The following is a 14,209-nucleotide window of genomic DNA, read 5'->3' on the forward strand; positions in this document are numbered from 1 at the left end:
AATCTGGCCTTTTTTATTGTGCTGTGTCTGGACTGTTTTCACATTTTTCAAGCTCAGTATTGGAATAGTCACAATACTATCTAACACTGATCTAGAAAATTCTTAAACCTAAGAACCAACCAAATATGGGATATTGGTAATGAATTCTTCCATCGTTAGTTTTGACATACAAGTGGCTATAGCACTGTTACACATCAGTAACATTTTATTAATGTTTTACCAAAGATTGATTCTTTGCTGTTTTCAATCACTTATGCTAGTGTTAACCCCAAGAAGGATCAAAAACCTGACTTTTGTGTTGAATGCATGTATTTTGTAATTGCTGTAATGACTCCCCAGATTAATTTCCAGCTCTCTTCATCAGGCTGGTCACTTATCACTGGACAGGATCCATGTTCTCATTTTGTTTTTTAAATGTGGTACTGAAAACATTTTCATTTTTCAGGAGGGTTGTTTTTATTCATTTTCTAAGTTTAATCAGCTTTATAATTTTTATTTAAAGTTAATAAATACTTTTACAGTATCTATTTACTGGCTACGGGATCTCAAAAAAGCTATGCGAGGTGAGAACTTGTTATTACTTAGATAAGAGGCCATCAGCAGATCCTAAAGCTATGTTCAAGTTCTTTCAGACTCTACGGTTCTATGGAACAGTTTGAAAAGCCCAATTCTTGTTCATCCTATTGTATTAAAATACCATACAAATCCAAACTGTATTAAGTTTTCCCATTTTACTTACCCTTGGATTACATGAGACGTCACATGGATAGAACTGATACCAAGGATATCAGCTGTAGCCCATTCGTTGGGACTTGCCAAATGTGGGGTTGGGAGTGCCATGTTTTCTGTTTTATTTGGCCATGTCATGTGTCTTTCTATTGTGCAAAAAGGAAACTCATACTCATTGCTCAAGATCGTCCACAAAATGGTAGCATGCTTGCTCCTTGGAATTTGTACTTTTTTTAAAAAAAAAAGAAACTTAGCATGGTTACCCATCATGAAGGCTGTAATAATACTGCAGAGAAAGACTTTTCAATTTATTCTCCTGACCAGCTGGGAGGTTATGGAAGGAAGGAGACCAAACCTGTCCAATATCTTTAAGGAACTTGCAGAGGGAGAATTTTAAAGGGAAAATATTGGAAGAATTTCATCTCACCAAAGCCCTGTGTCCCCATTTCCATTCTTATGTTTCCTTTCTTTTGCCTGAAAACCATACTGGTAAAATCAGTGGTAGTTTTGTACCATCTACAGGACTGGGAAGTCAAAAAAGTCAAGATATATGGTTCCACCTCTTTAATATGGCCATTACATGTATATGATAGAAAGAAATACAACTTCATTCACACAGCCATGGCCTTCTTGACTTTCTTAATTTTCTCCCTGCAGATGCCTCATTTTAGTAGCACAATCTCAGCATGCTTCAAAGGCTGCACATGGCACACTAAGGGGGATATCTGGGGATATCCTCAAACTCCATTATTTCAAAAAGAGAGGGCAGTTTTGTTCAAGATTAGAGTTCTAGAATTCTGGAAAGATGTTGTGGAGGGGACAGGGAATGGCCTTGAAAGACAGTGGGAAGATCTGTTGTTGAAGCTATGATCAGACAAGCAAGGCTTGATCCCATTGCAAGAAAGAAACTTAAGGGAACCCGAGACTATTCCTAATCCACCTGAAGATAAAGTGACAGAGGAGGGAAACACATTTAGATTTGCAAGATTCTCTTACTATAGCTTTTCTAATAAATAGCTTTAGATGTATATGGAACTGGTTTCTTAGTCTGGGCTCACAGGGGCAACTTTTTTTCCTCTAGTATTTGGGTAACAATTTGAGCACCCTGAATTCTCTGAAGCATGAATTCTTTAAATGCAGAGCTGCCTCTAGTCTTAAAATTGAAATGCTGGATTAAGGCGAAAGCACCCGATATCTAGGGAGCTCATTAAATATATTATGTGGGAAATACACAGAGCTTTCCAGTATATCTGCCAATATGGAAGGAGATCAACCTTTTCATGATGAATCACAAGAATTCACTTAAATGAATTGAGAATTGAGGAACAATTCAGTCAGGTCTATTTAGGACTACTTAAAGAATATGATCAAATAAATCTCTAATTTCCAGCAGCTGTTTTTCAACACTGATTATACATTTATGAACAAAATCTTGCCCTATTCATGCTTTCAGGTACAATGAAATTCTAAGTATTGTATATCTTGTGCCTGGCACCAGATTCATTGGAGTTGTTCTTTGTAAAGTTTACATTAATTGCAGATTCAATGAACTAGATATGTTATCAATGAAATTAACTTTAATAAAAGATATTGAAATCTGAATGAAAATAGTAAAGAAATTATCAGAGATGGAGTCCATCCCTTACACTACTGCCTCCATGTATCTAAATAGATTAACCATCTTTACCTAAATTATTTAAATATATCAGCTGAAATTATCAAGAGCATAGAATAACACACACAAGAATTATCTTAACAATCCATGTTTAATTCATTTATTCTTTAATATATATAAAAACATTATTTGTAGATTAAACCACACACATTTGAGGAACAAATTAGAAAAGCAGAATGATATAAACTAGCTAATTAATCACTACATTACCATTAAACTGTTAAATAACTGATTAACACAGAAACAGTTGATTTCCATCAATGTAAGGAAGTTCTACCAATAAAAATGCATGGTGAGGAAGGGGATAATCTCTAAAACATACATGTATACAGTGCCATTCCAGGCAAAATAAGACATAGAAAAGAAGATAAATTTTACTTTTAAATGCAAAGGTTTTTTTTCCTCAAGGATTTGATAAAAATGGAGCATTACTAATACAAAACCCTTTTCAACAAAACTCTCCCAGATCTTTTGCCAGTTGTGTAGATGAAGAAGTTTTAAAAAATGAGAAGATGGGAGAAGTCTTAATGTTAAATTAAGTTCATACAACAATTCAGGTACTTCAAGACTTAATTGGAGTCTGAGAATGTCCTTCGGTTGGCTCCTTGTAAAAAAAGCTTATGAATAATCTACAATATTTCCCTTTCACACTGAATTACTATAGACAGCCTTGGAAATTAATCACCAAAATCTTTCTGTCATAATTATTTACCTACCAAACTAAATGGTAGGTTCATTTCATTTCAGTAGTATAGCATTCATTCCATTTTGCCACGTTAGACCAGCGTACAAGTCATCTGCCCAGGTTTTAATAGATATTTACATTTTAGCATAATTCTATTAAGATCAATGAGATTGCAACAATGGAAACAGTTAATGGACCACTAAATACAATCCATTTTTCAAAATGGCAAAACATATGGAGTTACTATACAAAATCTATGCACTTCCTTATATGGAGTTTCTCTTAAGAGACTTAAATTAATGATCCATTTGAATTTTCATTGAATCCCTGATATAGACATCTTAAAGCACACCATGAGGAATATAAGGAATATGCAGGCTCACTTTAAAAGCAGGAATTGGCTGAAGCAGATGTCACTCAATGAACTTCTTGCTAATGAATCTGCGTTTCCTGCTACAGAACTGAGTGCCAGAGAAGAGCAAGAAACCTGTGATATTTTTTTTTTTTGACAAATCCAGAATGTGTAGCAACTGGAGCTAGTCTGAAGTTTGCCAAGAAGGGTCAAAGCCTAGCACAGCACAACAGATCAGACAACAATTTGTCACATAACAATTTAATCAATACTAGCCAAATGGGCAAAGAAATGAAGGAAACAGATTACTGAGCACACAGGAAAATGTTTTTCAAGTACATCGAAGAGTTATAAATGAGATTTAAAACAATAATCCTAAATTTCAGAAACATCTCCCATTGAATATTGGTAGCCCTTGTTCAGTTATCAAAACTGGAGAAGCAACTTGATTGTTAAGCAACTACTTTCACTAAACGAAGCCCAACTGTGTTTATGATCTTATCGAAGCTTCACTTTGCATCCTTCACTGGGAATATCCTGTAGAAGCAAGGCATTTTGGATTATTTATTTTATTTTATTTCTATAGCTTCACATCTCAGCAAAAATGATTTTGGGCGGCTCAAAATTCAAAAACATTATTTGGATTCAATGGAGAACTGAATGCGATGGCTGAAATTGTCCCTGAAATTGATTTTAATTTGTCTTAGAAATACTTTGGATAACGATGGCCAGCTTTAGTAAGAACCTTTTTTTTTTAAATGGAGAAAAAACTTGTACAATAATTTTGACACTGAAGAATTTAGCATGTTTAAAAGGGAATTCTAAGTATGTTTAAATATAAAAGGAAACAAATATGTTAGTGCCTTTGGCAAAGGATGTATATCAAATATAAATTCATAAGGCTACTACATCTCCCAGAAATCAACTACTTTGGAAACTATCACATAGAAAAACAGCGTTAAGGGACAGTGTTTCCCCACATGCATTTAAAGATGTCATATCATCAAGATAGGTTACTAAAAATAACTGCATTTTTAGAAATACCGTACAGGCTGTTACACTTCTCTGAAGCCAAAAATAAATCTCGTGATCGATAATACCTTCCATGGTGTATATCTCTCACCACTTATAAAATATCCATTAGGGGATGAGAAGGGAATCAGTTTTCCCTAAATTATAGGTTCTTTGTAAGTTTATAAGAAGCCAAGAGAACACCACCCTCCAGAAAAAAACACTCTACATAGACTTTTAAATTCAAAAGCAGCTTCTGGGAGGGGATGAAGTAGATGTAACAGGGGTATTAAGAAAGGTGTTTTTAATAATTATCCTAATCTAGATTACCCATCTCTTTGACATTCTTTGTTGACAGTTTAGATCATAGTCCAAAGCACAATAGCAAATGTGTTAAGACTATTAGCTCTTATATGTAACCAGCTTGGGCGATGATGGCTGTCAACTTATCTGGAAATCAGCTTGTTATGGGAAATGCCTGACTCCTATTTTCCCCCCACTCTAAATTCCCCTGATCCATTTAGATTAGAATTAAAGGTATATAAAATAAGTGAACCATCGTCACCCTGAAATGTTTAGTTCTGATCTTGAAATGATTTGTACACGTCTCGCTAAAATTAAAATGTTATTGAGGTTAACTTCACTTATTTGGACACTTGAAATGCGTTCACAAATGCTCTTATTTGCACCTGATGCTTCTTTCTTGGTTGTTCCCAAGCATACAACACCTCTTCCATAGGCAAGGAAAAAAGACAAGATCCTGAAAGACGCAAAGGTCAACAGCCAAACTGTATTGCTTTAAAAAAAACAGAAAGCTAACATACATTGTGACTGATAGACCCTTCCTAAAAATTGCAATACCATACAGACACTACAATGAGAATTAGCAAAGTGTTGTTCAAACCACATACAATTCTTCTGACCTACATTTAGTGATGAGATAGCCTCATTGACCACTGATTATGACAAAATCACACCTTATGATGAATATGATGAAGTCCCACCTTGTTTTGACCCATTTTGCCCTATTGCTATAACCAATTCTAAGTTTGTCAACATATGCCAAACTGAAAGAGATGATAGGTGGTTTGAAACATGAGACCCTTGTAGAATTTGAAAAATGTAAGAGTTGATAGGAGAGGGACACTTTTAAAGAGCTACACATTCATTTGATTACCCTAATTAGGGCATATCTTACTGATATTTTAAGATAAAAATTTCTTTGGCAGAGACAACAGGAAGATGAGATGATAAGTGGCCCAATCCAGAAGGATAATGATGCTTCTGTGATCACACCTTTGACATTGTTTCATATTCTGTTTCAGTTTTGGTAGTGAAAAATCTCTTATGTGAGCCCATGGAAACAAATGGCAATTGAGCAAAGAGCAAAAACACTTGAGAAGACATTCTGCATAACAAATTGAATGCGTACACACAAACAGAGCTAAACATCTGAGTCTGCTTAGCAGTGATTTCTTGAGGAAATGCATTCAAGGGCATCTTTGGTTGAAAGACTCCGTAAGTGGTCATGTATATTTCCTGATGTCATTCCTCTGTAGTTAGACCAAATTTGTAAGTATTATTATGCTATATCAGCTCTGTCAGGGCCCCTCAGTTTGATGAAAAAACAAGGATTCTTTAATTTAAGTCAACGTACTAAGGTGCCTGGATGCATCACTGAAGATGTATCCTTTTAACTGGGATACAAAGACACTTCTGAAGACAGATGCTCAATAGTTAGACTGGGTATAAAGAATGTCAGCAAACTGGAATAATTATCTAGAAAGTGACCCCCAAAATTATTTCAGTTCAGGGTGGGAAACCCAGAGAAAAGGAAACTCTCTGCTAGCAAACAGGTCCACAGGAGAAGTCTCATCTCTCTGACCTAAGAAATGCTGTAATTATTGTAATATGTAGCTGTTGCATCTGCAAGGACAGAAATTAGGCTGGTTTCTGAGGAGTGTGAGCTGCTTGCTGTCTGAGAGACCTGGACATGTCCGTTGACGGTGAGCCCACTAGGCTCTGGATGTCCAGGGGCACTGAGATACTGATCAAACTCATTGCGGTCCATCTCCTCTAGAAGGTCGTCTTGACTCAATTGATCCAGGCTATCAAAGTTCTGATGCTCCGGGGGAGGTGAGAGCTGCCCAAGATGGTTGTGGAGGCTGGGGACTTGGAGATTAGGAGGGAAAGCTGGAGAGTAATAATTTCCTGTGGGAGGTGCTGGGCAACTGGAGGAAGCAGAGTGCATCGTGGAAGCTGATTGAGAGACTGGCATGTGACCCAAAGAGTGGTTGCACTGGAGAGGGCTGGTGGCATATTCTAGAGAATAGGTGTCTCCAGACATACGGGGATGGCGAGGGTCTTCAGGACAAGGGGAGGAGAAGAAACTCTGCTCAGGATCTATCACATCCAAGGGTGACATCTCAGGAGGAGTAGGCAGCCCATATGGATACATGTCCATCGGAGTACCTGTGTTATTGCTCTGGACCTCCTGGTATCTCCTGAGGTTTGGCATTACTGAGGCAGTTGAATATTCATCCTTCTCACCCATTGCTCGGCTGCACACCCTCTTCTCAGACATGTGGTCTTGGTCCCTGGAGAGGCTAGTCAGCAGGAAGCCTGGCTCCACCCGCTTGCAGATCCGCTTGACCTGCTTCTTTCTTCTGGGCCGATATTTATAGTTGGGGTAGTCTTGCATGTGTTGAACCCTCAGCCTTTCTGCCTCTTCAACGTAAGGTCTTTTCTGGGATGCGGTTAAAGATTTCCACGACTTGCCTGTAAGGAAAAAGAGAAGTTTCCCTTTTTACATTGGGAAGGATGAATTAAGACCCTCCCCATCCATTGGAGAAATAAACTGACATTTATTTGCTGCTCTCCACTATACCTCTTCATATTATTTCATTTCAGACATAGGAACATGCATTCAATCACAAAAACACCTTTTGTTGTTCTGCAAAACACCATAGATATAGCAAATGCTAATATTTTGACTTTTGGGGAATGGCGGAAGAATTGTTCCCTGTGCAAAATTCACCCAGGCTCCTTTGGAGTTGGGTAGCTAATAGATTTAAGTAAACAAAAATATAGGAAATGGAGCTTACATAAAAAGAACTCTCCACTGCATCATACCAAATTGAGCCTTGCTCTTTTTTCCTCATGTGTTTCCATACAGGCTCACTTTCTTCACCTCTTGAGGCAGCAAAAGTGATGCACATCACTTTGCATTTGCCATTTATCTTGCAAAACACATGGAAAGTGTTGGATCAAGTGAGACACTGTTCCAATGTTTCTTGGTGAGCCAGTGATTTCCCCCCTAAACAGAATTAGGTGGTAAAAGTAATGGTCTTCTTTGATCCAAGACTCCAGGTTAATTTCACGTAAGATTGCCCAAAGAATAAAATCAATACCAGAGATCCTTTGGTCCTCACCAAAATAAATGAGCAGTTTACAGCCTTCTGAACAGCAGATCTTAAATTAGAAATGTTCAAGACAATGCATTTAGCCAGAGACATAATTACCCTGTCTGGCGCTAGCTTGTCCTTTAAATGCTAGACTTTAAAATATTACAAACCTTACTTGTTGGATTCATTCATTTTTAGTTATTCTGTTCAGTTTTTACTGTCCTGATTTATTTTTGTATCCAATCCATGTTTTTAAACACTATAGCATAGGCATGTTATTTGTAGACCGTAAGAGTAAGCAAATCTGCTCATTTTTAAAAAAAACACCCTGCCCCCAAATAATTTTACAGCCTTGAAAAACTTATTTTAGTTTTGATAGTTTTCTAACTCAAGTGTGAGGGAAAAGTTGTTTTCTGAAATTATGATCAGAAAGGGCTGTATGGGACCCAGCAGGCTACAGATTGTCATTTCCTATTTAAAGAATCAAATATCAGACACGGGTAGTTTTATTTCTCGTACTTACAGGACAGCAATCCCATTTCACTGGAATGTTGTGAAAATAAAGCGAAGATTGTATATTCTGCATATGGAATTGGTTGCATAAATAGTAACGAAAATACCAGCTCATGGGATTCTGAAAGCATATGAAAACCCTACTGGACTACAAAAAAAGTCTCGGCACTTATGTTCCTCATTGGCTAATCTAATGTTTCAGGGAAGCCAGAACACAAAATAAAAGGTCACTGAGCAGGATATTGTCACCACTCAGAATGTGCATGTATCTTGCTTCTAAACGTGGATATTCTATTTGACTATTAACAGCAATAGCCCTGAACCCATATAACTATCTATCCCTTTTTTTAAAAGGTATCTTAACTACTGGCCTTCATGAAATTTAAGGCTAAGGAATTTCTTTAGTCAACAATAATCTGGATGTCTTTTTAATCATCTACGCACAGAAGTCGTCCATCAGTTGACTGCATTGAGCCAGCTTTCCCAAATTTAGACAACTTCCTTAACATGTTAACTTTAATACAAAGAATTATCCAAACTCCACTGCCTAAGCTAAGAATTATGGGCAGTCCCCACACATCCGGAGGGCCTGAAGCTTGGGAAAAAGAGGGTGGGACATTCTTTGCAAACTTTAAAATATAAAATAAGACTATTCAATTTTTGGACATTTTACATCTTTTATAGAGAAGTAGCATGTTTCTAATATAATTCTTTATCTTCACTTGAGGACAGAATAATTGTATGAAAAGTAAAATACTAAAAATAAACACTGGCATGAAGTATGAGGACATTTTTGTTTCCAGAGTGCTAAAAAGCACCACCAAATCCCAATATAAATTTTAGAATTTTTCATATGTTTTTGTTTACCAAAACAAAATTTAACCTTGAAAAATGTAGTTCACATTCATATAATAGATATTCCTCGCAACCAAGTATGTTTAGTGCATCAGGGAAAGCCCTTCAAAGCAAAGGAAGTATTAGCTAAATATAGGCAATGAAACTTTAAAATGAAGACTTTCTGATATTATATAAGAGGTGTAAAAAAATATGTGATGGGAAAGTGTGTACATTATCAAAAATTAATCAGGAGTTTCATTTCCAAGGCTTTCCTACGATACTTATGTAAAATTGAAGGTTACAATAGTAACATAAATACTTTGCAATAACAAAAATGTGAAAGGGTTGTCAATCTTGAATCTGAATTGTTCTCTCTTCCCATGAGTCAACATGGAACACCAACAGAATGTATGTTAATTTACCAATCAAAGCCAATTTAATTTGCAAGGAAAAAAATGTACATCTCTGCTTTGGAAACTAAATAGCTTTTTTTATTTCTAGTATGTTAGACTGAAGTTTCATTAACACTCATTTGGGGAAATGCCTAACTAAATAAAACAAGGTTTGTTTCTGAGTGGGAATGTATAAGATAGTACTATTAATGTATTCGTATCATGTAAAACCACAAAGAGGCTTTTTCCTCTCTTAATACTGAATGATAGTATTTGTTGCTTAAGTATATTCTTAAACACTTCCTTCAAAATAAAGGCTTGTATATAATTTGAACTTGGAAAAATTAAACTAAATTTACATGTGAGATTTTCAACATCTCACAAATTATATTTCAAATACCAGTTTGGAGAGCACTCATTGCAAAAAGTTTCACATTTTGTTAATATAATAGTCTTAGCCACTCATGTAACGAAAGCAACCATTCACAATTGCTCCTGTCCTGAGGAGAGAAAAAAAGCATAAGGGAAAAAAACCCTAAAAACTAAAAACATTACCTCTTTTTCGCTGTTATATATTAACACAGTTTACTCATCTTGAATCTGCTGCTCAAGGATGCAACTTAGGTAATTTATGCAGATAAGACTGGTATGTATCATTTATCCTCAGCGTAGTATCTCTGGCTATACCTTATTTATTTTAGCTGAAAAAACCTTCAGTATTCTATGACATTATTAAAGCTATTTCCTTTAGAGGTAAACTTTGCTATATTCTACAAAAGGAATAACCTGAATGTCGTCATATGTGGAACATAAATTTGTAATCCATGTCCAATTATTTTAGGAGGATGGGACCCATAGCAAAGTTCAAGAACTCCAGTAGGAAATAGGTCACTATGTGCAAATGTGATTCAATGGTATTAATTATAAAATACCACATATTGAATTAAAGCTTCATAATGCTGTATTGTACACTAATACAAATGGAATAATCAATGATTATCAAGAAAAATATTGGGTTCACACTGCTATATGAACATTTACGATATTCAGCAGCGGTGGGGAATAAAACACAAATTTTACTTTGGAAAATATTAGGAATTTATTTGTTATTTATTTAATTTATTTGCTGCCCATCTCATCATAAGGAGACTCTTGGTGGCTTCTGGAATGGCACTGAAATCTCCATCAACAGAGTGATCAGAGGTCTAGTGCAACCACTTTTGCAACGCTGTGCTGTTTACATCTCTAGGTTATTGCCTTGAGTATGATATGTCAACGACAAAAAAGGCAAAACTATGCAAAGTTGTACAGGAACCGAACGCCTATCTCTCCAGAGGAAAGACTTTTTCACATAGAGAGAAAAATGACATATAGATATGCGACAAAATTAACCTTCCTTACACTGGGGAGGAAATTTATCTCACTTAACACTGAGAAATAACCTTTGGAATATTTTGCAATAAAAAATGTTTTAAAATTTAGAAGTTCCCCAAGCATATCACCACATCACATTGTGCAAACCTATACCTACTAACCGGTAAAGAAATCCTGTTAGTATTAATCAGGTTACTTTTCAAGGAAAGATGGTTAAGCTCAGGTAGCATAAACCTAAGATAGTGACCGTCCCTTTGGAAATTGCTGTAAAATCTCCATTTAAAAGAATGAAAAGCATTTGAATGAGCCCAGCAGCTTTTAGAAATGCCAGGAAATACAGCACTCTATTACTACAATCCCTACTGCAGATAACATCTTGGTAAATTCAACGAGGTTTATTCCTATGTAGCATCCTAGAGGATTTCACTATTGCGACGCAGTCCTATAAAAGCCTGATCAGAAAGATGACCTACCAAATTTAGTGAAGTTTATTTCTTGGTAAATGGGCATGAGATTGTGGCTTAGACTGCATTACAGCTAGGTGTTAAAACTGAAATAGGAATACCACATAATGATAGAAATCCCCGCTCCCTAAGTTTTAATCAGTTCCAGGATATTTCTAAATTGCTTTGTGGTTAGAAAGTTATATTTGGTAACTTCGTGTTGGTTTTGAACAATAATTTTCTCCTTATTGATTTTGTTTTTCACCAAAATACTTTTGCACTTTTAATGTTGATGTCTTTTTACAGAGAACGCTGCTAGCAAAGTTAAAAAAAAAAAAATTGAAAGCGCTGTCTAACTCTGTAATGAATACTAGGAGATGCACTCCACAAACATTCAAAAGAATATAATTGAAAGATTCCCATTATTTGTTTTTATTAATTTTTTTCCAGATTAGCAGTGTGTTGTTAGTGTGGCAAATAAACCATCCAAATCAAGATTAAGATTTAAAAAACAAACAAAAAAATCACATATAATCATATAATCAAATTATATCTTAAAACTCCTGGATAAAAAATAGGGAAAATACATTTCTGTTTGCCTGCAAAACTCCTATTATCCTTACTTTGTTGATTATTACCATATTAGAAACTTTTCAAAATTCATTCCAAGCGATCTTGAACACACTCAGAAAATATTTTAATTTTTTCCCCCACATCTGTAATTCATCAGATTTGCAATACATTTTGAAATTGATTTGCTTTCCTTAAATAAAATTAATTTTGTCCAATGGGTACGGTGGTAATTCAACTACCAATGTCAGCAATCATACGAACAAATGGCATTCTTTTAGAAAAGTTAGCATCTTTTAAATTTAGATACCCGAATACATCCTCAAGAAGAAATTTACAGGAAAAAAAAAGTTTTCAAGGGCGCTCTTTTAAAGAGCCGCTGCTTCAGATTTTTTTCAGGTACAAATAATGAATGTAAGAGAATTTCAGCTAATGGGGCTCTAAGTTTAAATAGCCTAAATCCAAGTCTCCGAGAAAAGAACTGTCCGGGGGCGGAAAAAAAACTGTGGTAACGAACAATCCTAAGGCTACTCTTTCTAAAGTCACGAGACTTCTTCCCTCTGAAATAAATCTCTTCCCCCATTTATTCCAACGAGAGAGGCGAAATGCAGCAGATTTCACCCTTCAAGAATAAGAATTGTAGGCGCCGCACCGCTCCCCAAAGTCACGGAGGATGCGGAAAGGTTGGTCCTAACTACCCGTAATTTTGGTTTTCCCAGGCCAACCCTCAACCGAAACAGCGGGGGCCGGGGTCATTCGGCGCTCGGCACAGCGAGCGACTTCGCAAAGCCGGGGTGGCGCAAAACGCGCCGAGTCCCGCTCGCCCAGGCGGGCTCCGCTCACCCAGCATCTTGCTCAGCTCGGCGTTGTGCAGGTCCGGGTTCTGGACGGCCAGGCGCTTCCTCTCGTCTTTGGCCCACACCATGAAAGCGTTCATGGGGCGTCGGATGCGGCTTTCGGGGTTACCCTTCTCCGTCCGGGGCGCCGCGGAGGCTGAGCTCCCGCTGCCCCCGTCGGACAACTCCAGAGCCGAGCAGTCCAGCCTCTCCGACCAGGCGAAGGAGCCCAGCAGCGAAGCCATGCCGTCGAGGCACGCGGGACTCCAGCCGGCGGGCTCTCCCCCTCCCGCCCCCTCTACGCGCGACCGCGCAACCGCCCACCCTGAGGCCCCCGCTGCCTCACCCCGCCGCCCCAGCAAGCGCTTTTCCCGCGGCCTCGCTCTATTTATGAGCTTCTATAAGCTTCCTCCGGTGCCGTCTGGGAAGTGGCCGGCCCCGCCTTGAGCGCGCCCTCCGTCCCTCCCTCGCTTCTTGCCGGAGGGTGAGGCGCGAGGTCGCGGGGAAGGCGAAAGAGAGGCGCGGGGGGAGTAAGCGGGCGACCCGCCGCCTTCCCTTCGCGCCGAGTATAGGTTTAAACAAAAAAACAAACAAAACAAAACAAAACAAAAAAACAGTGCCTCTGAGCAAGCACTGAGTGCTCCTTGTCTTAAAAGGCAAGGCTGCCTTATGGTCCGTGATAGACCGGTCCACACTGTCCCGGTGCACTTGCCTTCCTTCCCACTCCCCATCTTGCAACTTGGAAAGCCCTCCAGCTGTGAAGAGCTAAGGGCGCTTAGGGACAACTAGGGAACTGGTTTTCCCAGTTGCAATGTATGGCTGTGGAAGTTGGACCATAAGAAAGGTTGAGCGCCAAAGAATGGAGGCCTTTGCACTATGGTGCTGGAAAAGACTCCTGCAAGTCCCTTGGACTGCAAGGTGATCAAACCAGTCAGGCCTAGAGGAGATTCAACCCTTTAGAAGGCCAGACCCTGAAGAGGAAATTCCTAATACTTTGGCCACCTGATGAGAAGGAAGGACTCACTGGAGAAGAGCCTAAAGCTGGGAATGATGGGGGCCAAAAGAAGAATGGGGCAGCAGAGAATGAGGTAGCTGGATGGAGTCACTGAAGCAGTCTTTGTGAGCTTAAATGGACTCCGGGGGATGGTAGAGGACAGGAAGGCCTGGAGGAATGTTGTCCATGGGGTTGTGATGGGTCAGACACGACTTTGCAACTAACAACAACTTTGGCCTCTCTTTTAATAGATGTGAGTCCCAAGAGGCTGTAACTAATCCTCAGATGCTCACTACCTATAGCATCCCTTCATTACAAAGAACACACGCTCTCGTTTCAAGAAGTTGACAATGGTGATAACATCATCCAAGAAAGATGGGCAGAGGGAAATATA

At 38.2% G+C, this 14,209-nt stretch overlaps 1 protein-coding gene across 1 annotated transcript; it reads right to left on the reverse strand.

Annotated features, from left to right (window-relative positions):
• Positions 1 to 2,476: 2,476 nt before the first annotated feature.
• Positions 2,477 to 13,128, reverse strand: SOX7 (SRY-box transcription factor 7). Its single transcript, XM_087717474.1, has 2 exons — positions 12,829 to 13,128; positions 2,477 to 7,230 (listed from the first exon to the last, which is right to left on the reverse strand). The coding sequence occupies exons 1-2, from the start codon at positions 13,064 to 13,066 to the stop codon at positions 6,338 to 6,340; spliced, it is 1,131 nt and encodes a 376-aa protein (XP_087573600.1). The 5' UTR covers positions 13,067 to 13,128; the 3' UTR covers positions 2,477 to 6,337.
• Between the last annotated feature and the right edge of the window lie 1,081 nt (positions 13,129 to 14,209).

The sequence above is a fragment of the Thamnophis sirtalis genome, unplaced genomic scaffold (genome assembly GCF_051295495.1).
Source record: "Thamnophis sirtalis isolate CommonGarterSnake01/CBP01778 unplaced genomic scaffold, rThaSir2_p1.2 scaffold_6, whole genome shotgun sequence".
NCBI classification, from domain to species: Eukaryota; Metazoa; Chordata; class Lepidosauria; order Squamata; family Natricidae; genus Thamnophis; species Thamnophis sirtalis.